The following is a 24,519-nucleotide window of genomic DNA, read 5'->3' on the forward strand; positions in this document are numbered from 1 at the left end:
CAACAGCCGCCGCCTCAGCGCAGCGCTGTGGTAATGAGCGCCCTGCCCTGTCCTGCCCCGCCCGGCGCGGTCCGCTCCCCTGGGCGGGCTCCCCTCAGCGGCCGCAGCGCCCGCCGCAGGTCTCCGGGGGCGAGCGGAGCGGAGCGGAGCCCACCGGCACCGCCGCGGCCCCAGCCCGGGGCTCGCCGCGCCCTTAGGCCGCGGCCCCTGATCCGTGACCCCGGCGGGCGAGGAGCCAGCCGTGGCCCTACCTCCTGCCCACCTGCTCTCGGCCGGGCACCTCGGCGGGCGCCCAGGGGAGAAGCCGTGTCGCTACCTCCTCGCCCCCCGCATTAGCCACCACACGGACCCACCGCGGGCGATGTTGGTTCCCCCCATTAGCGCGGTTTGGACGGCGTATCACCCGCCCCACCAAAGGCACCAGGAGCGCGGTCGTGGGTCCTTGCCGGGGGGCTGCTGGTAGCACCTCCATAATGCAAGACTGAACTGTTTAAAATGCTGCTGAAACTCATTTCTGGCTTAACAGATGCAGCCGTTCCCTTGAGGGTCAGCAAAGCTCCACCTGTTGATACCAAGCACTGAAACTGTTTATAGACCGATATTCTGGCAGCATGGCTGCAAAGTGGTAGTAACCCCGTATTTCTAACAAAGAAACAGAGGCACAAAGTAATCAATTCCATCTGGAATTCAGTAGCTTCTGAGAGACTCTCCTAATACTCAGCAATAGAGCACACCAACTTGCTTTATACCTCAAAATGAAAAACATGCAGGCCACAGCCTCAACAAAGGAGAAATTTATACTTTGTTTGGCCAGTTCAATCACAGTAAGTGTTTATAAAACCTCACTTAAATAATAATGCATGTTCTGTCTTGCTGTACTATTTCAAGGGCCCAACAAGATCTCTTTTATTACGTGTCACCGGAAAACAAGAAAGACAGCTTCTGTCATACCTCAGATAACACACTGAGATATAAAACTACAAGATAGTTATTGGGAGTTTATAATGGTAGCTACAAAACAGTAGCTCACCTGTGTAAATTTAAAACAAGTAATTTTCCCTAGAAAGCAGAACTTTTTTTGGCTACGGGTCAACAAAAACTTCCTGAAGGTAACTTGGAGCTCACATACTACATATGTGCCTACGTGCCAGCTGACAACAGAAATAGTTTTGCTGGAAATCTGCCTCTTTGGTAAGTATTTGACCACTAAACTGTCTTGTTCAGCAAGCCCACGCACACGCTAGTTGCAGAGAAACAGAAAACAGACCCTTAAAAGAAAATTGCGGAAAACTCCACGGTCCTTCCAGCAGTGGTTGAGCGTGTGGCTTTCTTTACTAATGATAAAGCTCTATTTTTTTTCCTCAGTTGAAGTGTACAGCGGTACTGGGCCATAAGGTCTGTAGGTGACAAAAGAGCGGAACTAAGAGGTTGCTCTGCCCGCTCAAAGTGGGAAGGGAAGATGTATTTAGGCCTCTTCACAAAGGGTTAACGTCCGATTTAGCCCACAGGTTGGGGCCGGGTTAAACTGCTCGCGTCCAGAGCACCCAGCTGCCCGAGGGGAGGCACCCTGACATCCCAAACCGAAGTGATAGTGGGGCACCCGCGGGCGCGCCCCGGCCTGGCCCGGCTCGGCGCTCTGCGCCCCGCGAACACGGTGTCCCTCACCGCCGCGGGCAGGTGCGAGGCCGCGGTAGGAAGCCCTGCACATGTGCATCGACCAAGCCGAGTCAGCCTAGGCTCTAGGTGGTGGCTCCAGGTGGTGGCTCCCTGGGGGCGGGGCTATGCAAACAACCAAACGCGTTCATGCGCTTCTTAAAGGCTCCCGCCGGGACGGCGCGACGCTTGGGGTGGTGCCGGGCATGCGCATGGGCTACGCGCCTCGCACTGTGCAGCTATTGGCTCCCCGCCGCGTTTCGGCGGGCGGAAGCGGAAGTGTATGTGTGCGCGCTCATTTCCGGTGAGTGGGCGCGCGGGTTGATTCGTTCTGGCCGGGTGACTCGGCTGCTGCCGCCGCCGCTGCTGCTCTTCGGAAATGGCTGGTGAGTCCTTGGGCCTGGTCTGTTCTGCGCCACCCGCCTGCGCTCTGAGGGCTGACAAGGCCTGCCCTGCCACCCTGACCGCGGTGGCGGCTTGGCCGCTTGGGGGAACAGGTCTGGGCGCTGCCGGCGCCTCTCCGTGAGGGGGAGTGGGGCCCTGGGGGCCGTTGATACTGTTTCCCTCGGCTGGACTCATTCGGGCGCTGGCAGGGCCTCGGTGCCGCCCCCGCGTGGGGCCGTTGTGGTTGGGACATGGGGCAAGGAAGTGGAGCGTGAGCTCGGGACGGCCGTGGCGGGATCAGCGGGTGGGGTTGCCGGTGAGAGCTGACCGCGGTGAGCGCGGACGGCCGGGGAATTAGGTGTCTGGGTGGGGAGGGCGTCCAACTTTCCACCCCACTATTGCTATGGACATGCTGCTGGGCAGGCAGGCATCCTCGGCTCACGGTCCTCCAGCTTAGTAGCGGTAAGCCGGAGTGTACCTCCACGTCCACAAGTTAACGGTGGGGGAGATCAAAAGCCCAAACTTGTTTTTAAGGTTTACTATCTGAAGTTAGAGGAAGAACTTTCTGATGAGACTTCCGGAATGAAGAGGGGGCTGGATTTTTAAAGCACTTGAAAAATACCATGATAAGTGACACATGTTTTCTGTGCTGGATTATGCTTTGAAAACCAGACTAGATGCAGTCTGTTTGTTATTTCCTTCTGTGTTCACTCTGGAAGAGAAGTGGTAACTAGATAATTGCTGGTGGTATATATGCCACTGTAGTTCATGAACACCTGTTTATGAAAATGACTTAATGCAAACACTTGAAATGTCCTGAAATGTGAGCTGTTCTTTAAAAGAAACATCTGTTAGACTGAAGTCTTAATTTTACTTACAGCTTTCAAATACATTTTATTGGTAATAACGTAGAACATCTAAATTTTTTTATTGTAATGACCTTCATTCTCAAAAACTAAAAAGAGCTGCTTGTGGTCTCTGTTATAGTTCTTGTTTCTAGTTCCAGAAGAGTGTTTGAGAGAAATTTTACACATTGTAGGATATTGTAGCTTTTTTTACCTACTTGTTTGGTATTTTTGGTGGGTTTGTGTTGTATGTGTTTTCTGCTTTTGAGGACATTTTTCTACATATGTTCCTTTAATAGTGACACATAGTTTGTACACCTCTTAACTCTTCTAAAAAAATCCTTTTCTTCAGGACTTACTGCTATGGAGAAGAAGCTGGCTGAATACAAGTGTAATACAAATGAAGCAATTCAGCTGAAATTAGGTAATGTTACTTTTTAAATACTGTGTATTTGATACTGGAATGTTTTAGTACCTTCTAAAGAAACTTCCTTAAACTTAAATCCACCCAGATTCCAATGTGTATTTATTAACATAAACATATAAACACAAGAATAGGAATACATAGTTTAGCTTTGCTGACACTACTACAATTAAAGTACAGCTATAGAAATTCAGTCCTGTCTCTGCATAATAATGTCATCAGCAATTTATTGGCATGTTACCAGAGTGCACTGGAATTACATCTTGTCTTATTTTCTTGAAGTATTCATTATGTTCTTCTAGTTTTCCTTTTCTCTAATCCTTAAGCTATGGTGCAGTCCTAAGTATGTGTCTGCTTCATGGTGACCATGGCAACAGAACTCATTTCAGCAAGAAAGAAGAATGAAAAGTGTTGTTGGGTTTTTTGCTGCCCTTCCCCCCCAACATCTGGATTACACAAGACATTTGTAATGAAAATTGTTTAAAATCTGAATAGAAAAAAAAGTCACTCTTTCGAGAACTGTTTATTGCTCTCTATAGCTAATTTGCTTACTAGGACACCCAGAATACAGACTGAATTACTGAACTCTTGGTGGACTTGCTTATATCTCAAACTTACGCGCAGCAGTAATAACTTGAAGAATAAGGCATATGTGTCTAATTTTTAATCTTTCCAACCCTTCAGCAATTTGTTCCCTTGAGCAGTACAAATACTGTAATTTATTAAGAAAAGTAATGAACCTGTTAAGTACTTTTCAGAACTACTACTAGCAATCTATGCTGTGTAGTTTAGTAGCATTTTTAATACACAATCACCTTTGCCTTGTGAGACAAAACGTCATTATAACCAAAATACTGAAGTCTTTAACCACTGTAATTGTGAAGTATTTCTCTTCCTCTTAAACATTATTTCAAATAATGGTTTTATGACTAGATCTAACATTTTCTTTTTCTCTTCCACCTTTCTAAAACCAAAGGAAAGAATGAGAGATAATGATTGAGTGAATTTTGTCTAGAAATCTGAGGAGCTACTGTATCAGGTTTCAGGGAGACTGCTAGAGGGTTTTTAATCAAGGTACCCATTGCCCATCTCAGCTAATGTTTTTAGCTTCCTTTTGTATTTCAGAGAGTGTAGATGTTCCACATACAAATTTTATTAAGAGAAAAGATGAGAAGCTACAAAGTGGTACCATTAAAAAGAAAAGGACTTACTTCCCACGTGCGTAGAAAAGCAGTCATACACTAGCCTCTTCAGGGTCCTAATTTCTTCCATGGTGACAATTCAGAATTGCTCTTTGTTTTTTGTTTTGTTGCTTTTTTGTTGGTTTTGGTGGGTTTTTTTTAACACTGCTATTTTGCCTCAAATCTGTTGCTCTCTGAATTAAACCTGAGAAGACAAGAGCAACCATTCTCTTTTGCTTTTGAGAGGGCCAAATTTTTGTCTTGTCGCTAGAACACTCGTCATTTGCATTCTTCTTTGATTGATTCCTTTCTAATATTATCAGAAAAAAATTCTTTTCTCATCTCCACTTTTACTGGAGTAAAGCAGCAATGAAGCTGTAGTTCAATATTCCACATGCTTAAAAAAAAAAGCTTTAATATCAATATTAACTCCTACAACATTGCATGTTCGTGCTAATGCAATATTGACTCATTCAACATTAAAACTGTGTAACTGTTGTCTTGAGCTACCTGTGCCTTATTAATGTTGCTGAACTACCACTTCATTGCCGAAGTTGAGAGTTATATACCTTCCAATTTTAGGTAGTTTCTTTAACTGCAAATACACAGAGGATGTTTGGGTGTCAAATATCTCAGTCTTCTAAAATTTTTCCTACAAAGTCCTACTTCAATCTCTAATTTCATCCACTAATCATAGATCATATATTTTATGATGAAAGAACTCCTGGCACAATTACTGTGGAGCAACTGCTATAACTCCATGAATAAAATGCTTGTTCACAAAGTTACTGAGTTTGAGTAGATGCCATTATAATGAATATTTTTACACTACCAGAAAAGACTTTGTTTAATACTAGGCTTTGAGGAAAAGTAAACAGTCAGAAAAAAAAATCACTAATTATTTTGATAATATTGGTACAATTACCAGTATAGAACTGGTGCAGCTGTTTTGTATGTATCCATGCTGATTCTCCAAAACTTTGACATGAACGTAAATGCACATAAACATTTCTTCCCATTCATCTCTCCATGAAAACCCCCTACAGTGAAGTGTTCTCTCCTGCATGTAGGAGAAGAATGGCAGAATGAGAACGCAACATTGATTACATGATCGGTCTGGCTTACTGTGGGAATATCCAGCTGGGCAGTGTCCTCAGTGTTCAAGATGAAGTTAAAGGCAGTAACATTCAGGAGAGGGAGATAGATATAGAGAGAGATATATATATATATATGAAATATATATGTGTATACATCTATGTCAATTTCTCAGTTTTATTCTGCTTAATGATTTGATCTCCTCAGGTCAAATAACATGCATCTAAATTGCACAAGATGTCTTAATTTCATTTGTATGCCAGCTTAATGTAGGTGAGTTCGTAATTGAAGTTGTCTGACTCTGTAGTGGAAGAATGCATCAACATCTAGCATGGCATCTATAGATAAACAAACTGAAACTGATGACTGGGTCATGCTCTTTTTTTCTTTCCCCCCCCCTTCTCAGTTCGCTTTCCTGAGGATTTGGAGGATGACAACACAACATTTAATCCAGAGTATAGCCATCAAGTGTTTGGAGACGAGTAAGTTAAAGTATCGAGAGTCAAATTAATAGGTCTGGAAGGGGAAAGTTGCTTCCAAATTCTAAGAAAACAAGAAATCCTGCTATACCAAGCTATTTTAAATGACACAGCAATACTTTAGTTTTATGGCTTTGTAGTTAAACAGTGGCCTTGGTGCCTAGCTCATAGAGTTTGAGCCTGTAGTAATTTTATATGCTATTTCTAAGGTAGCTTAGCAGAGAACGAAATACCCGATTCTGCAGTCAGAATTCCTTGTTTAAGTGGGTATTGTGTTCATGGCATTTTTCCAAGATTAGGAAAGAATTATCAATTCTTGCTAATAACTTTCACAGTAATGTGTACCAAAACCCAGTATCTAGCAACAGTATATCAATTTATTTTTTACTACTACATGGGGTTTTTTAGTGAATAAAACACAGAAGTGAAGTACTAACTTCAACTCGTATTGGTGGCTGTTCTAGATCATTGAATGTTAACTGTGTTGGATTCAGGTGTTTATTTGCTCTAATATGTACACCTGTAACCAGTTAGACATGCAGGGGGTACAGAAACTATAGAAAAGTATTGTTTCTTGTTTTTTCAAGTATGCTGATTTTCATTAATATTGTAGAGAAGTTAGCCACTATGTCCCTAGTGCTAAAGTTTATTTAATATTTTCAGTAGAGTGATATTCAGCAATCTGGCCATAGTTTAAAAAAAAACCCCACACTAAGGAAAATCCACATGCATGTATCGGTGGACTTTTTGAAGTAGTTAAGTTTCTTAACTTCCAATTCCTGCAAAAAGCATTCTACATACTCCAAGTAGGGTGAATTACCTATGTTAGTTGTAATAATATTAGTTACACTATTACACATCTACTGCAGCTATCATTGACAATATTTATACTTTCAGTAATGGGAGAACTCTCCAATCTGTCAGTATAACTAACGAGCAGATTCTTATTCTGGCACTTACACTTCAAATTTTAAATTATAAATGTGCTACCGCAAAAGAAAAAAATCTCAGTAGAAGAGATTTTAACTGTGCATTAAGATAACAAAACAGGAACCTGTTTCCCTGTGAACATTACCATTTTCTTCAGTTCAGTTTTTTGCCTGAAAAGAAATTCTCTGTACTTCAAAACAGTACCGTGTTTATGTTCAGGCAACTCATATTTTCAAAGTGTAAAAAAGGCTTTTGTATTCCATACCTTTTTTTTCCATTTACTTGTTTCTAGTTAGATTGGATAAGTACACTGAAGCTGTCCACCAAAACCACACTGGTTGCTACGACTGATTATCAATCTGTTTTATGCAGTATAAATTGCACTAGTGTATTCCAAAATATTATACTGGACTGCGAAGTAAGTTTTAATAAATGTTATTGCTCAAGTAATATAAATAAATGTTAATGAGTTTAAGATACTGAGAAACGTAAATGCAGTATTAGCTATTTCAGGTATTCTTTCTTGAGCTGTCACAGTAAGTGCGCAGACACTACCTTACTGAGTTCAGGAACGTGTTCTATTTCTCCACTAGAGGAGCAAAATAACTAGTAGAAATAGTGTAAGGCATTATCTCTGTCTAGATAGTGTACATCCAGTTTGATTCCCTTTTCCTATTAGGAAGCTTAATATACCTCACTGGGAAAGATGATGTGAACTTCAAAGCTTGTTAAATGAAAGCTCTGTGCTGTGAATGCTTTGCTGTGAAGCTTATATAGAGTTCCTGATTGCTCTTTTCTCCTTCCTCAGTGAAGTTGCCTTTGGCTACAAGGGACTGAAGATCCTCTTGTACTATATCGCTGGTAACCTGTCAACGCTCTTCCGCATCGAATATACATCTAAAGTTAATGAAAAGTTTGACTGTGTGGAGGTAAATACAGAACCAGACCTGCACTTAAAATGTTATTGTGAAGGTTTAGTTGGGATATGGACAAGAATGCTAGGTTTAGTAATTGCCCACCCAAACATAATTTACATTAAAAGCAAATAAACAAAGCTTCCTTTGTTGCGAAGCTGAAAAAAGCTTTGAACTTCATCTGTACGTTTTCCCATTGTTCCTCCTTTGACTGCAGTACTGTCAAAACTGTGTCAAACAGTACAGTCAAACATGAGGTGCTAATACCAAAAAAACCACAACAACTTAGCAAGTCTGTATTTTCATGTTAACTGTTTCCAGGAGCATTGGTGGTTTTTTTATACTGAAGACAATTCAGTAAGAAGGAAAAGGAGGTTTCTGTAAACACTGCATGAGGTAGGATACTTGACTGTGTCTCTTTAAATGGCAAATGTGGAGAACAAGTAAGGCAGAAACATGATTAGAAACTTCTGATTGGGTGTCATATTCCTTTAAGTAAGCTGTAAAGCACATACAATAATACAATTATCTGCAGGATGTTTTGTTTGTTTTGTTTTTTTCCTTTTTTCTCTTTTGCCTACAAGTTTTCCAAGCTTATAGAACACTTGTAGAAAAGCTTGTTTTTAATCCTTCTGCCTATGTGCCCTCAGAATATTTTTGAGACAACCCCACAAAAGCTAAGCTAATCAGTCTTTCAGCCACTGAAGAAAGGTATATGGAACTTACAAATAGGAATAAAATACCTTATTAACAATGTTTTTAACTGTTAAATACTTGTATAAGTACCTGTATAGTTATTTAGAAAAACTCAGTTTTTCAGAGTGGTCTCTGTTCTGTTAAGAAAACTTAATATCTTATGAGTTTTACCTAGTTATAAGGAAGAAAAAAATGAGTTTATTTCTTTCCAGAAGACCTATTGACACAGTTATTGATGAATCTTCATAATACTCTGTAGTGTGAAATGGCTATAGATTTGCACTGACTTCAGATTACTCTGCCTGAGAAAAGCTTTTTTTAAAAAAAGTAAGCATCTTTATGATTTTAAGCTCTGTTAAGTTCCTAATTTCAAATTCATCGGAGTTTATTTAAATATTTTCAAGGAAAGGCCTATTCTAAACAAAAAAAATACTGGAATGACTTTGTTATATGAATTTTTAAAATTTGCCCTTCCTTGTTCTGAAGTTGTATTAGAATATACTTAGTTCAACATGCTAAGTGCCTGGACATGTCTGAAATACTTCTGAGGCTAGGGCAATATATCTTAGGAGTGAAAGGTCATGCTCTTCAATCTTCAGAAGGTTTTTAGAAATAAGGAAAAAAAGAAAGACTGTTGGCAAAGTAGTAATCATTAGAATAAAACAGTCCAACCTTTCACCAATATAATTTCAAAGTCATGTCACAACAGCAATCCACACCATCGCACCTTTTTACTCGCAGTCTATCTATTTTCTGTACAAGTAACAAAGCCACTTTACTTTTCTAGAGGTATAAGCAAGGTAAATGAGGTCTGTCTTGCTCTGAGCACACTCTGTGACTTTTTGATCACGCAGAATCCTTGCTTCTTTCAAGCCCTGCTTCCTCTACTGAATTATTCCTCCAGTTGCTTAAGGTTTTGAGATGAGGACAAAGAAGATCTTTTTGAGCAAGGCATTTTTATATGTTCCAGAGTATTTACAAGCTTTGACTGAGTTGGAAGAATGTGGTAGCTTACCCTGGGTATTGTTAACTCTGTGCATCCAAATAGGCTGCTCACATGGCTATATCTAAACCTTAGTAGGAAAAAAAAGTATGGTGGTCATCAATCTTGTTCTGCATTTGTATTTGCCATTAGTTTAACCACCTTAAGATACGAATGCATTTGTGGAGATTAAACCATAAGCTGTCATTACAGCAGGGTGTTGATTTAAATGCATATTAACATTTACTTTTCTAAGTTAACTGTTTGGTTACTGATCTCAGCTCCTTCAGGATAATTGTACTAAGACACAGTCTATCTGCCATACATGACAGGTAATCTTCATGCTGTGAATCGATGGTGTTTAGGAAAGGACAGCAGTCTCTGCCTTTAACGTAACTGGTTACAAGTGAGAAGTTAGTTTTAATGCTCTGCAAAGTTATTCACAGCTTAGGATTTTGTATTTAAATACCCACGCAAGCCCATTCAACAGCAAGTGGGTTTATTCTGTGGTACTAAGTTTGGTTCCATAATGGCTAAAGCAGCTGCTACAATCTTTGCTAGGACTGACAGAAATATTCCTCCCAATACCACTATTTTTTTCTCCAAGATCTTTTCAAACATGAGGAAGAAGATAAGATCCTGAAATGTCAAGAGCCAGTCATATTTATGCGTCTTAATATCATCTCCCTAAAGATGGATCTAAACCATGTTAGTGGGGAAGGCTCAGCAAAGTATGATTATGTTTTGAACAGAAGTTGGCACTTCATTTACTGAAAATGGACAGAATTTATCCCTTGGGTGGAGCTGGTGCTTTCAAATATTTGAAGAGAGGCTGCTTGCTTCTAGTGTAAATATTAATAGCATTGACCTCCAAATTGCTTGCTGCTTTGAGATTTGCAGCTGTTCAAGTATCTTCCTTTTCATCTGGATTTTATGATGGGGTGGGGGAAAGTATTTACTAACCTCTGAAACAGTCTTTACTATAAATGTATTTATCTTGCTTTGCAGCTGGTGTAATACATTTGCTTTACACAAAAGTTAATGAAAAAGCGTAATTTTAATATTGGGCATCCTTGGTTTAAGTAATACTACTGATCACTCCATTGCTATCCACTGGAATTAATATGTATAATTGTTAGAGAAATTCAGCTTTTAAATATGTTTCTATAATTATTTTAAATGAAACCACTTTGAAACAGCATGTACATGGTATGCAAATGTCATGACTGCCTGTTAGTACAAAAATAATCTCTATATTAAAATTGTACAGAGTCAAATGCAGTATACAAAGAGACACTGCCCACTTAAGTAGTCCTACTACAAATCAAGTTTAGTTACAAGCCTATACCAAATTCCCCATCATCACCTCACGTGATTCTGATTTTGAAGGTAATACATTAAAGGCCATACGTACTTCCATGAACCATAAGCTCAAAAACTCTTGGCTGCTTCATTCAGGTTTTTGAACCCTTCATTGTAAGTGGCTTTGCCTGTGACACTGCTGCAGTAGTCAACTGGATTGTTTTTTCTGAACAGAAACTTGTGTCTCATCGTGTACCTCCATGCCATTTAGTAAGATATGAGTGCCTTGCTCTGATAAAAGAAATGAGCCTCTTGCCAATATCAAAGAAATAAACAAGGGAAAGGCAGTAAACAAATTTTTGGTAACTCCTTGGATTATGAGCACCTCAGAGAGAAGTGTTTGGAAAGGGCCTACTATGTAATGGTTGTTTGCATTAAAAAGTGCAGGTATTAATGAAACAAATTACTTGTATGCTGTTGATATTTCTAGATTCCAGTATTCCAGGACTTACTAACTGAAAATTGGATCATTTAAACTTATGCCACCACTCAAACTGAGGATTCTGGCATTTCCTCTGTTAGAAAGGGAGATCTTGTTAACCCTAAAAGTAACTGAAGAATATAGCTGCTTTTCTTAAATTATGTCAGGCTCCACTTCAAGGGGAGAGAACTTCTAGGAGGCAGTAGGTGGAAATATGTTGTGGTCATATAGAACTGAGAAGGATTATCTACTGCTTTATCTGCAAAGCCTCTGTTCTCATTATTTAATTATTTCTATTTTATGGAAAACAATATTTTTCTGTGGTGGCGGCCAGTGATGGATGCATTATCTTACATGCTGTTTGCAGGTGAAAGTTTGTCTTCCTTCTTATCCCTAATGAAGAAACTTAAAAATGTGAGGAGAGCAAAATTACTTAAACATTATTTATATAATAATTCATACTGCATATTCACTCTCTTCAGATATCTTCGACATAGTCTGAGTTATTGAACTGATGCTTGGAAGTCTTGTTTTAATTCTAGATTATTTTTACATGCCTCTTTCAGATGTATAAAATGAAAGTTGCTGCAGATTGTTAGTTGCGGTTTCCTATAGCTTTGCCAGCAGTGCAGAGTTAAGATTTGTGTAAACAATGCACTTGCACAGTTAAAAAAAAAAAAAAAAAGCATTTCTAAAATGTGTTCCATATGAATATTTTTGCTTTATGTAATTCATTGATTCTGAAAAAAGGGGCTGATTTTATGTAATGCAGTTAAATTGGTAAATGTGAAGAAAATATGTTTAACTAATACTGCTTTAAGAAGAATAGCAAAGGTTCCAATATATGCATCTCCTTTGTTTTGAGAATGAAATGGATGTAAAGACTGTACACATTTTAACTGGGTTCTTACACCAAGTATTGTAGAGCTATATTTTAACTGCTTAATAGTGCTCTCTACAAATATAAATATAAATGTTGGTAGTACCAAACCATTAAGAATAAAACTTGTTTGTGCTGAAGTACAGCCATCTTTCTCTACACTAAAAATGTAACTGAATGATAAAGTGCTATTCATTTGCAGGTGCATTGCTTCTACTTAAGGGACTATGGTTGAAAGGACAGGAATTAGTAGCATGTTGTATTAGCCTTTTGTAGTGTATTTTGTTCTAAGCATCTTAATTTCCCTGTTTTGAATGCTAAGTAGCAAGGGTCTTGGTTTTGAACTAATACCCATCATGCATGTAAACGGTGTGAAAGAGCTGCTTAGTAAGTTAACACAAAGTGTTCTTGTGTCAGTCCTTGTGGAAATAGATACAATACAAACATTACAGCTGAACTCACGGCAAACTCCATTAAGTAAAAACCTGGATTCATTGTCCAGAGGAAAGTTTGAATTGAATGTAAGCTCATTTTGTTGAATGTAATGTCAGGCTTTTAGGGGTTGTATTGAGGAGTACGGTTTTGTTAAGTTGAGACCAATTCATTAAGTTTTATTGCCTGGTGAGAAGCAGTAATACGTTATTGTGAAACTTCATCAAATATTCATGGTTAAAAAGAAGTAGTAAATGTATTCAATCAAGTGGTCTTTTTGGGGTCTGAAAAGGATTATGAAGTCTGCTCAGCTGATAGTCTCTCACTTTGGTTGTCTGAAAAGAGTAATTTTAATCTCTGAATTTGATTTTGGTGTCAGAATATTTCTTCTTACCCAGTATGTTGGACTACAAGTCAGATTTGCTGACAGTATCCTTAAATTATATTTTTATCACTTTATGTCAAACTTTGTTTTCAAAATGTTCTTTGATTTGAATGCAGGATGTTGCCTTCTGAGTTTGTAATGTGTTTTGCAGCTGATCCTGTAGGCAGGCATTTCAAACAGGGAGACATAAGAATGCGAGAGTGTGCTAGCTGTCACTTTCTTGTTTGGGAGCTACCATTTTTGGTCTTTGTCCCTTTTCCTCCACACCACCATTCTGCACCACCTAATACCTCTTGTAAGCTGCTTGTTTGGGAGTTCCGCAAGACTGTGTAGCACAGTCTTGGAGAATTGCTGTCTGGAAAGTCTTAGCTTCTGACTATGCTGCACTTCCAGAAAAGCTATCAACACTCTTGGGTTTTACTTGGACAAATGTAACAATCTTTAAATATGAAAATGTTCATGAACTTAAGTTGTAGTTATGAGCCTTTTGATGCTTACAGTGGCTGGATTATGACCTTTCTGGATCTCGTCAGTGCAGCTCCTTTACTTGCTGGAAGGTCACTGCTGAACAACAGGAATGCTTTCTTTTTCCCTATTTTTTTGATTACTGTTAGGCCATAGCATCTTCTTTATATTCATTTCTTCTAGCACAATAGTGACATCAGTGCTGTCTTTTTCTAATCTTCCACTGATCTTGCCTCCTTTTACAATCTCCAGGCAGATGATGTTGAAAGTAAAATTAGAGAAATCATTCCTCCTGGTTTTTGCACAAACACAGATGACTTTGTGTCTCTGCTGGAGAAGGAGGTCAACTTCAAGCCCTTTGGAACGCTGCTACACACGTATTCTGTCCATAATGAGGAAGCTGGTGAAGATATAACATATCAGATATACAAGGTATGAAAAATAAGTGAAACTTCTGCTTTTGAGCAACCAAATTAAACTTTATTTTGCAGTGATGCACTTTCAGTAATGTTTTAACTATAGTATATAAATACTAACATTATACCAGTTTATTAATAATTATAAACATGCTTTTTGTATTGGAGAATTTAATTAGGTTTTGCACGTATTTTTTTCCTCTTACATCTGTGATAGGTTTCACCTGACTTCTCCTGGCTTTTTCCCTAGGCCGACATGACATGTCCAGGCTTTCGAGAATATCATGAAAGGCTTCAGACGTTCTTGATGTGGTTTATTGAAACTGCTAGCTTTATTGATGTAGATGATGAAAGATGGAACTACTTTCTAGTGTAAGTACAGTTCTAAAGCAACAGTGGACCTTATTACCTCCACAAAGCCTGCATTTTAATTGTGGCTGGCCAATTATTGGAGCAGTATAATGATATTTTTCCCAGGAAAGAAAAACTATTGTTTATGAGGCTTGAGTTTTCCTCCATTATGCTTTGGGAAACCTTGAGAATAGAGCTGAATTAAATGCTGTTGTCCGTTAGAGCCCTGAATGTAGGCTTAAACAGTAAAATGAGCTTTGCCTGTGTTTTCTTTTACTTGCCACCTATTCATCTTTATAATAGGCAAGTGCACTGAAGTGCTGTAAAGAGGCCTGATTTATCCAAGTTGCTGCACACCAATTAAGTGAATTGTACATTCAGAACATAGCAGGTGTACCCATTGGGCCCTCACAGAGTAGCTTGCTGACACTGAAAATTCAGTTGGAGAATGGAAAAGAAAATGGACACTGCATGGGAGCGCGACTGTAATTGACCTGCTTGGCTTTCTGTTTTATCTGCAGATTTGAGAAGTATAATAAGGATGGAGCTACGCTCTTTGCGACCGTAGGCTACATGACAGTCTATAATTACTATGTGTACCCAGACAAAACCCGGCCACGTGTAAGGTAATTGGCGGTGTAACTCGTGCCTTGCCTTTTATTTCAGAAGAGGGAACTGCTGAAGTTCCCAATACTTGTTTATAATGGTGTTGATTTGTTTAAAAAAATCCCCATTATTAGCTGGCTATGCACTGATTTATTTCATTGTTCCCTTCTTGAAGCAGAGGGAATCTCAAACAAGTTTTGAATATTTAGCAGTTTTAAGACTCCGTTAAAAATTGTATTTTAACATGAAGATTGCTACATGTACTTTACTCTAAAATGAAATACCATTTCGTTTTTAAGCATTTACATTATAATGTTTGCAAATGCATGCATTTGAACTGAAAATAACTTCCTTTGTCTGTAGCCAGATGCTGATCTTGCCACCATTCCAAGGAGAAGGCCATGGTGCTCAGCTTCTTGAAACAGTTCATAGATATTATATGTCTTCTCCTACAGTACTTGATATAACAGGTTTGTGTTAAATTTTTAACTCTGTTCACCTGTTTAATAAGCAACGTGTAGTTCGCAGGCTAACAACCTGTGAAAGGGAACTTTCATGATCATTTGTCAGAATTAAACGTCCTTTTGAAGATTTAGCTTCAGCTCAGTTCAGGATTAATAGTACCCTGATTTACAGAAGAACTGTATATAATGTAGCTCCTTAAATCCTTTACTTAGAGAACAGCACACCAGGAAAATTCAATCCCTAGCATGAACGGATTACCAGCTAATTAGCCATTTTATTGTGAGATACACAGCTGAGTTTGCCAAGAGATCAAGCTTTGTCAAATTCCTTGTTCAACTTACTCCTGTTAGCCAAAACTCAAAATTGGGGGGGGGGGGGGACACGACACACCAAACTAAAATAGCATATTAATATTAGTGTGCACACCAAAATTTTACAGACAGTAAAAATCTGTACAAAATTCGTGCTCCAGGAGCGTGTATTGTTGGCTGAAGGCACCCATGATATTAGAAGTGTGTGCACAAATACCTAAATTAAAAAATTATTGATGAAATGGCGGAGGGGAAAAAGGGTCTATGTGCATAAAAAACATAACATAAAAAATGGCTACAAACATGACATCTGTCCTGTGGTTTCAAGTCCAATTTAGGAAGAAACGCAGTTCGAAAACATGACTTCACCATTCAATTCTAGGTGCTATCTCAGACCTCATCTTAGTTAGGAATAAGTTCCCCATTCTAATTAAAAGACAATAGAACACTTGCTTTCATAATGCATTGCTGCAGGATAATCCTAACATAAAGTAATCTACCTCATAATTTTAATCCAGTTCATAGAACCTAAGGAAGTATAACTTCATTTATGCAACAGGAAGTGATGTGCATCACGCATTTTTTACTTTTTCCTTGTAATAGTACAAAGCTTTACATAGCTTTTACAGCTGAGGATAAACAAAGTATTAACATGGTACAGCATAAATCATGTGATGTGTTCATGACTCAGTGCCTTAAATGTGGGGTTGTAGCAAATGGTAAATGTGCACGAAAATAGGTTTTACTTTCTTTATGGAATAAAGCAGGAGAAAGCTTGCAATATTCTACATGGCACTGAAGTTACAGAAATTAAGGCTTTTACAAAATCATTTATTGTCCTTTTCGAGGGGAAAATCAGGCTGGACAATCTTGATATGGCCAGGATATTTAGTTACATAGCATCTAAAATTGTGAAGTAAAGCCTCTAACCTTTCTGAAAAGAGGAAATGAAGATCTACTTAACCTCTTTGAAAGAGCTAATGCTTTTTTTAAAAAAAAAAATACTTTGGAGTTTCACATTTACAACAAATACTTTGTTCTGCTTTTAACTTGTCATCTTAACTGACAAAGTTAAATGTATGCTGATAATACTTACTGTACAGAAACTGCCTCATCTTTTAACTAATTCGAGTGAAAAGGAATAGAATTAATTTTAGTATAGCTTCTGGCCTCAAGTTGCGCCAGGGGAGGTTCAGGCTGGATATTAGGAAAAATTTCTTTACTGAGAGAGTGGTGAAACACTGGAATAAGCTGCTCAGAGAAGCGGTGGAGTCACCCTCACTGGAGGTGTTCAGGGAATGTGTGGACGTGGCATTGTGGACGTGGTTTAATGGGCATGGTGGTGTTGGTTGATGGTTGGACTCGATGATCTTACAGGTCTCTTCCAACCGTTGTGATTCTGTGTTTCTCCAGTCTCTTTTGCAGAATAAGTGCTATAAGAATTGCCATACAAGATTAGGCCACACATGCACAAAACGTTTTAACTGATAAAATCATCATAAGCATTCTCCAACCCAAAAAATAAATTGCCACTTGTGCAGTGCTGCATATACACAGCAAAAACTTCTCTCCCAGTCCTTCTTCTTGGTAACTTACTAGCTTTTGATCATCCTTAAACTGCAGATTTCAACTATTTACAGTGGTTCTTGAAACTAAAGAAAAACACAGCTCTGGGATATAGAAGCTGTTTAGCAATAAATTCCACAATGCTAGTCCACAGAAAAAAAAAGGAGGGGGGGTGGGAACATGACCCTCCTATTTATGTGTAGTAAGCCTGTCTAAACAACTAAGTAAGGAAGAAAGAAATATATTCTCAACATTGTAAGCATTTTCCTTCTGCATAGTTCCTAAGTGGGAACAAAGTTGCATATGGGACCATGTTGATGTTCACCGAAGCTAGTTCTCAACTTTGGTGTTTTTTCTGAAGCAACAGTTTTGGTAGTTCTGCTGCCACTTTAAGCAAAATGGAAGTAACCTGAAGTTGTGATCAGCTTTTGCTTAGGTCCTTCCAGCCTTTTAATTTTGGATAATCTTGTCCTTTGGGTCCTTGTGCCTTTCCCTATCTTCCTTGCTAATGAAGACTATAACTCATGGTCAATACATGTCTTCGGCTGGTTTAGTTGTATACAGTAGGATAGCTTTACCAGTCTTTTTCCACATAATTAGTGTTCCAGTAGTTCTACCACTCTGTCAAATACAGAATAGATGGAACATTCAAGAAAAAGGGTTTATACATAGAGTAATTTTCTTTTCCCAAGGAGTTAAATTGGATTAAACATGTTATTGTCAATCTTTTAGAAATGCATATATAATACTGTACAGTACTGCATACGAAAAATATTAGATGTTTTTCTTTCTGCAATCTCTAACGTCTACTGTCAAACATCTAAAACTGATAGCAGTACTTAAGATTAACACGGTTGTTTATAGACTGATGAATACTGTATCTGCTTTTGTTTTCCATAGTTCTTTGTAATTACGTACCAGAGATGAGGAAACAAATAATGCTGATATTAACTACGTGCTTTTTCTATTCTTTCTAGCTGAAGATCCATCTGAAAACTATGTGAAGCTAAGAGACTTTGTTCTTGTAAAGCTCTGTCAAGATTTGCTTTGCTTTTCCCCAGGAAAGTTAATGCAAGGTTTTAGTCAAGAAATGGTGATGGAAGCTCAACAAAAACTGAAAATAAATAAGGTATTAAATCAGAATAGTTGTAGTTGGACCTGTTCTTATCAAACTAGTAGAATAACAATGTAAACATAGAGGTGGAGACTTGGGATTTACACACGCTGGCTTATTTCCGCAGATTTTTAGGATATATCTGGAAGGGAGATAAATGTTTTTTTTTAACCTACTAATTCTGTTGACATAATAGATTTTGACATGGTTTCAATTTCTTTCAAGTATATTTACACAAATAACAAGTGTTGTTTTGGGAATGCAGAACACTAAAGTAGCAAACAACTGCTATTAAGGCAGCACTAAACAGTTGGAGAACTAAACAGTTAAATTGAACAATTAATTTACTCAGGAGATTACCAGCAAATTTATTAAACTCATTAGTGAGTATGGTAGTGAAAAGGCACGAATAGATTAATTAAAAAAATGTATTTCAATGTGGTTTACTGAAAACTTTGAGGCTTGAGGGATGGGGGGATGTGAAGCCGTATTCAAATGTGTTCTTGAAAATGGTATAGCTTGTATAAGGAAGCTACATCTGCAGCCTTCTATGCCTGATATATTAAACCTGAAAGGATAAATAAATTGGGTTTTTTAACAGTGTCTGAACATGTGGTAGTGCAGCAAACAAACCATCTTGGTTTTGTTCTGTTGCTCAGCAAAAGAATACTTAGTCTTAAATTGTTTTCATACAGATGTAACAGTTAATAGTAATATAGTAGCGACATGATTTTTTTCTTTTCCCAGGTGTGATACTAGCTGATCCTGGTTCCAAAAGCACTTCAGTTTTTCCATTTACTGATTCTTTCATTTTTTTCCCTAGTAAATAGAAAACTTTAAATACTGTTGTTTCATTCCCATATTTAGAACTTCCACAGGGCCTTGTGAAGGGCAGTAGGTATATGGAGATTATTAAAATTAGCAAAGTAATACTATTTAGTAAAACATTGCTTAATGTCACTCTAGTCCAATCCTTTGGTTCTTTGAAGTATTTTTGGACTCTGGCTTCTGGACTTTCTGCTGCTCATTTACAGCAGGTCCTTGAAGCACGTCTACAGCTGGTGCAACACTTATGCTGGCTGCATGCAAGAAAATGGTTTTGAATGAAAACCAAGAATGTTTATTTAACCCATCAGATAGGAGGATAGGTATGACAGGCTTTGTCCATGCCTCTGACTGTCTTCTGATAAGCTGAGGGATTACTCTAATATTTCAGTATTTCTCCACTTTCAGTTCTATTGAGTGGCCTCTTTATTCAGACATGGTTTTTATTCTCCTTTCTGTTCATCAGCAACACACAAGACGAGTTTATGAAATTCTCCGATTACGTGCAACAGATATGGGTGATGCAGAACAATCCAGAAGCTATCGGTTGGACATTAAAAGAAGACTGATTGGCCCCTATAAGGTGTATATGACTTAAGTATCTTATTTCAAGGCTAATTATACTTGATTTTACTTTCATTTCCATAAATGTAGTTAATGCAAATTATGTTGCCAATCAACTACTATTAGTTATGCAGTGTTCAACTGACATGTATACAGATGCAGAGAACATTCATACATAGCATGTTTCCTGCCCAATTCCAGCAGGAAGTTACTACTATGCTTATGTTATCTAGTACAAGCGGTATTATGCCCAGGTAGGCCTAAGGGGAAAAAAAATGTCAATTTCTTGAAAAGGTTAAAAATATCTTAAATAGATAAGCCAAAAATTTGAAGAGGGGTAAATGCTGTAATAATTTTATACTGCAGGCTAGGTATAGTTTAGATTCCTGTTCTACTTGTTAGCTAGGTCTTTACAAAACAGGTCTTTACAAACTTGCTAGAAGTAATCTAGCCATGTCAACATAGAACTCCCATGCAGATGGAATATAAAATAATTTCAACAGTGAAGTTTAAGCAAGTATTAAACTTAATGCAAAGTAATTTTCTTAGTTCCTATTAAGTATGTCTCTCAGGATCTTCAGTATATTTGGTCCATGTTGCATAAACTGACCTTTTGCGATAGAGATTAAAAAAAAAAATCCTAGTCACTAATGGCATCAGTTCTTTGTATTAAGAGTCAAAAGACCACAAATAAATCTAGGTTTATTGCTGTAATTAGCATAGAATCATAGAATCGTTTAGGTTGGAAAAGACCTTTAAGATCATCAAGTCCAACCGTAAACCTAACACTGCCAAATCCACAATTAAACCATGTTCCTTAAGCGCCTCATCAATGTTCCTTAAGCGTCTTTTAAATACCTCCAGGGATGGTGACTCCACCGCCTCCCTGGGCAGCCGGTTCCAATGTCTGACAACGCTTTTATGTTAGCTACTCTCTTCAATGAAGTACTTGCTAAGCAAACCAAAACCCTGGTGGAAAAGTTTCACAAAGTATGAGAATACCTTGACTAGCTTGCAAGCCTTCCTAAAGCAGCACTTACCCTGTTATACCAAAATAGCAAAACTTCGATGGTACTCATGTTGTTCTTAGGGTGGCTGTTGGCAGAAAAGAGAACCCAGCACTGTATTAAATACTTGTCTGATCTGGAGATAATACCATGTCATGCTGAGTGGCAGGACCTTAATCAAAACACTTCCTATTCTTTCCTGACTGTCTTGTCTCATTTGCTAAATTTCACTCAGTGTCTGCTACAAATAAGCCAAGATTTTTCAGCTAACAGGATTGTTACATGGTTTCAATTCATTCACTCAGCACTGAAGCCCTATGGGGGAAATACAAAATTCTATAAGCAGCTTCAATTGTAGTGCTTCTAGCAATTGTTTCCACTTCGGTCTTTGCATGGAATAAATGCATTAATAATGAATGGATTTTGTATTGCTAGAAATGCAATATTGCTACTTCAGAATATTGCATTTTTGATTTTTCAGTTATTTCAATGAGGATTCAGAAAAATCCTTAAAGCAGCCAACACCCTTTCCTTTATTTTAAGTTTCATGTTCAGAAATACCACCGTCTTGTTTATGGTAGTTCTGCCTAGTAAACAGCTTATCATGCACTTGTTTTAAACAAATGTTTCCAATAAATTTTAGTCATGGTGCTGTTTTCAAAAGCTTTTCAGAACTGTAATTAAACTAACTTTTAATATATATGGTAATGGGGGTGTGAGGGGGCGAGCGACACAAATTTTAATAAAGAATCAGAAATATTACTGCATACTCTGATGCTGGTATCATTTTTTATATAAAGCACTTGATAGCTTCATTTGAACAGTGCTGTACAGATGTAGGATAATTCTAAATTGCCACTACCTTAATCTAGTAAAAATGGTATTGCATCTTACAGCTATTTCCTGGCTAACAGTAGCAGGAATAAAACTGTATGCAGAAACCCCAGATAATACCTGTAATACATCTATTCCCCTTGAAGTCTTCACATTAGCAAGGAGGCTGTTGCTAAAAATACTGAGATTTTTATGTATATGGCACTACTGGATTGGAATCACTGATACAGCCAATTGTGTCGCTCTCTGTGTAAGTACTACTAATACAGGAAATAAAAGATTTGGTATCTCTGGTAACTCTAAGATAGTTCAGATGATGAGCAGCTTGTGAAATTTCAGTTTCACTGTGACTTCTCCATTTCTGAAGAACTCTGCTTTTTATGCTCATTAGTGGGCTGTGCTGCTAGACATGTCTCCTTGATCATGTCTTTGTTCATGTCATCCCTTTTGGAAGTAAGCACCACTGCTGTGCTGCTTTTATTAATCATAACACTTTGTTTGGGTTCACTACTTGAACAAAATATGCTTTTCTGCCCAGCCCAATAACCTGCTCCCAAAGAATCCTCTTGAAACTGCCCAGGCAAAATGTCACTGATTGCAGGTTTCAGAATCTTGTGTACCTGGATATGCTGCTAGTATATTTGGAGGGAAATGGATGTTGAAACAAGTGGTTACCTGAAACATGTGGAGGGAGTTTGCTTTTTACGTGGAATCTGGAACTTAGATGCTACAGTATCAGACGTGGTGGGCATTTAAAAGCTGGCGTCTTTTTTCAGAGCTAATATTTATAATCTTAACAGATATTCCTGTTAATTAAGCAGACTTTGAATTAATTCTAGAATAAGGAGGTTTTATTTTTTCTACTGGCAGAAGCTTGCTCAGAAGATACTTATCTCTATTTTCATTTGGCCAGCTCATCATATGTTTTGAGTATCTTACTTATTTTGACTAGATAGAGCTAACATGAATCTAAAATTTGAAGAGCTGTGCTGCTTTTGACATCCTTTCTACAAGGAAATGTTTCTTGATTATTGGCCAGAAATGTTCCTGGAGGTCTCATCAGGACTCCAATACAGAACCTCCTTTTCTGAACTGAACTTTGCCGATCGGTGGGAGGTTATCAAAGTTTTTCTGATCTTACTCATTTACAGTTTACTGTGGTCTCTACTCTGTCTTCCTGACCCTCAGCATCAATCATAGAAAGAAAACAAATTTTCCTTTGAGAGATAAGTGTAAAATTAAATAGAGTACAGAAGGACTTTGATTTTGAGACTGATGGTAGAAGTAGAATTGTTTGGGAAAATGTTGTTTTAACAAACACTATGATTCCATAGGCATTGCAAAGACTTACTAATAAGATATCAGGCATACATAATGCATTTTTTTAATGAAATGTATGTGGGCAAAGGAAAAACACCTCAAAATACTTTTGTATTTAAGAAACAGGTAAAATATCACATATGTCACACAGCAAGGGAAACTCCTCATCATCTTGCTGTACAAATGATTATGCTTGTAAATAATCTTATTGCATTTCAATGCTGTTACTGCTAATCCCTGGTAACTTTTGAATAATTTGTAACAATTCCTGAAACGTTTTCTCTGTACAGGAGGCTTAAAAATAATTTTTGATAGTCAACTATGGGGAAATTTAGTTGGCTGAAGAGCAATATAATGGGATACCAGTGTGATTAATGTCAGCATAGAACTAAATATCCTGGTCAATTTTCTACAGTCTAGTTTTTCGTGCCATACATCTTCAGTAGTAGAAGTACCATTAGACCTAATCTATTTGGTTAAGGAAAAACTTTGAAATCATTCTTCACTTCACTGGTTCATTGGTAATAGAGGAACTATGAGGCTTTAACAGAAACGATGTCCTAATCACTGTTACTTTTTTTCTTAGGGTTGGGGACATCTTAAAGAACTAGATACTGAAATCAAATAAATTTAATGAAATACCATGTTCTTCATGATTATTCGTTGTGTTCAAACTACTATTTGTTTGATTGCTTAGAAAAAGCAGAGAGAACTTGCCAAGATGAGAAGGTGTCTACGACCAGAGGAGCTGACGAATCAGTTGAACCAAATAGACCTAAACATGCAACATGAACAGTTAGAAGAGAGCTTCCAACAACTTGTTTCAGATTACCGAAGAGTCCTAGAACGACTTGCACAAGCATGAGGATCCTGCCTGTACAGGAAACTTGCAAATTTCTGTACAGTGTTGTAAAGCACATCCTTAATTGCCACTTAACTGCAAAAAATCTCATGTGACGTTTTAATCACATTAAAGGTGACTTGTGTTTCTGTGCATTTTGAATATTTTCTATTTTTTTGTTGTAGGTTTTTAAATGTTGTACTTTAGGTTTGGGGGCACTTATTGCTGAAATAAACAATGTAGATTCTCAGATACAGTATCACTTCAATTGTATGAATTTTCTTTTACCCTTCTGTTTTGCCTCTAAAACTTAATAGATACCTGAATAGCAAGTTAGTACATAAATCTAAGCAATATAAATATTGCACCTCTCTTAAATTTCTCCTAACTTGGTCCTCCTCAGGCTGTTCTACTTGGATCCTATTGTACTGTGTAAGGCCTGTGCACTCTTTGTTTTGATGTCCTATGAGTAGGTTACAAGGCTGGTTCTGTGATCTGGCTGTCAGGCTTCCTGAGTACAGGCTCTTCACCCTTTCTTAAATGTGGATCCTGTTCCCATAAGCTATCAGACCTGTTCTGTTTAAGCCTCTGAAGGGCCTTGAGCATATTCTTTTTCAAACCCCCCAAGTTTGCAGCTTCACTATTTCAGGAAAATACCTTGTAGTTGGGGAAACAGCCAAGACATTGTAAGGGCTACAAAAGCACTTCTACTTCAGTTAGTGTAAGAAACATACAAATCTGTAGGAAGCAAGTGCCTTTATATAGTTCCTT

General features: G+C 38.1%; 1 protein-coding gene across 2 annotated transcripts; it reads left to right on the top strand.

The window, feature by feature from the left end:
• Positions 1-856: 856 nt before the first annotated feature.
• Positions 857-23,998, top strand: HAT1 (histone acetyltransferase 1). Of its 2 annotated transcripts, none has more exons than XM_059820453.1 (11): positions 857-942; positions 3,221-3,306; positions 5,989-6,064; positions 7,800-7,920; positions 13,781-13,960; positions 14,195-14,316; positions 14,817-14,921; positions 15,265-15,371; positions 18,221-18,372; positions 19,649-19,765; positions 23,605-23,998. In XM_059820453.1, exons 1-11 carry the CDS (start codon positions 857-859, stop codon positions 23,770-23,772), a joined length of 1,320 nt encoding a protein of 439 aa, XP_059676436.1. In that variant the 3' UTR covers positions 23,773-23,998. The 2 variants fall into 2 exon arrangements, with proteins under 2 accessions (XP_059676436.1, XP_059676437.1); XM_059820454.1 differs by lacking the exon at positions 857-942 and adding an exon at positions 1,980-2,039 and having other exon boundaries at positions 3,235-3,306.
• Positions 23,999-24,519: the final 521 nt, after the last annotated feature.

The sequence above is a fragment of the Gavia stellata genome, chromosome 8, assembly GCF_030936135.1.
Source record: "Gavia stellata isolate bGavSte3 chromosome 8, bGavSte3.hap2, whole genome shotgun sequence".
Classification (NCBI taxonomy): Eukaryota; Metazoa; Chordata; class Aves; order Gaviiformes; family Gaviidae; genus Gavia; species Gavia stellata.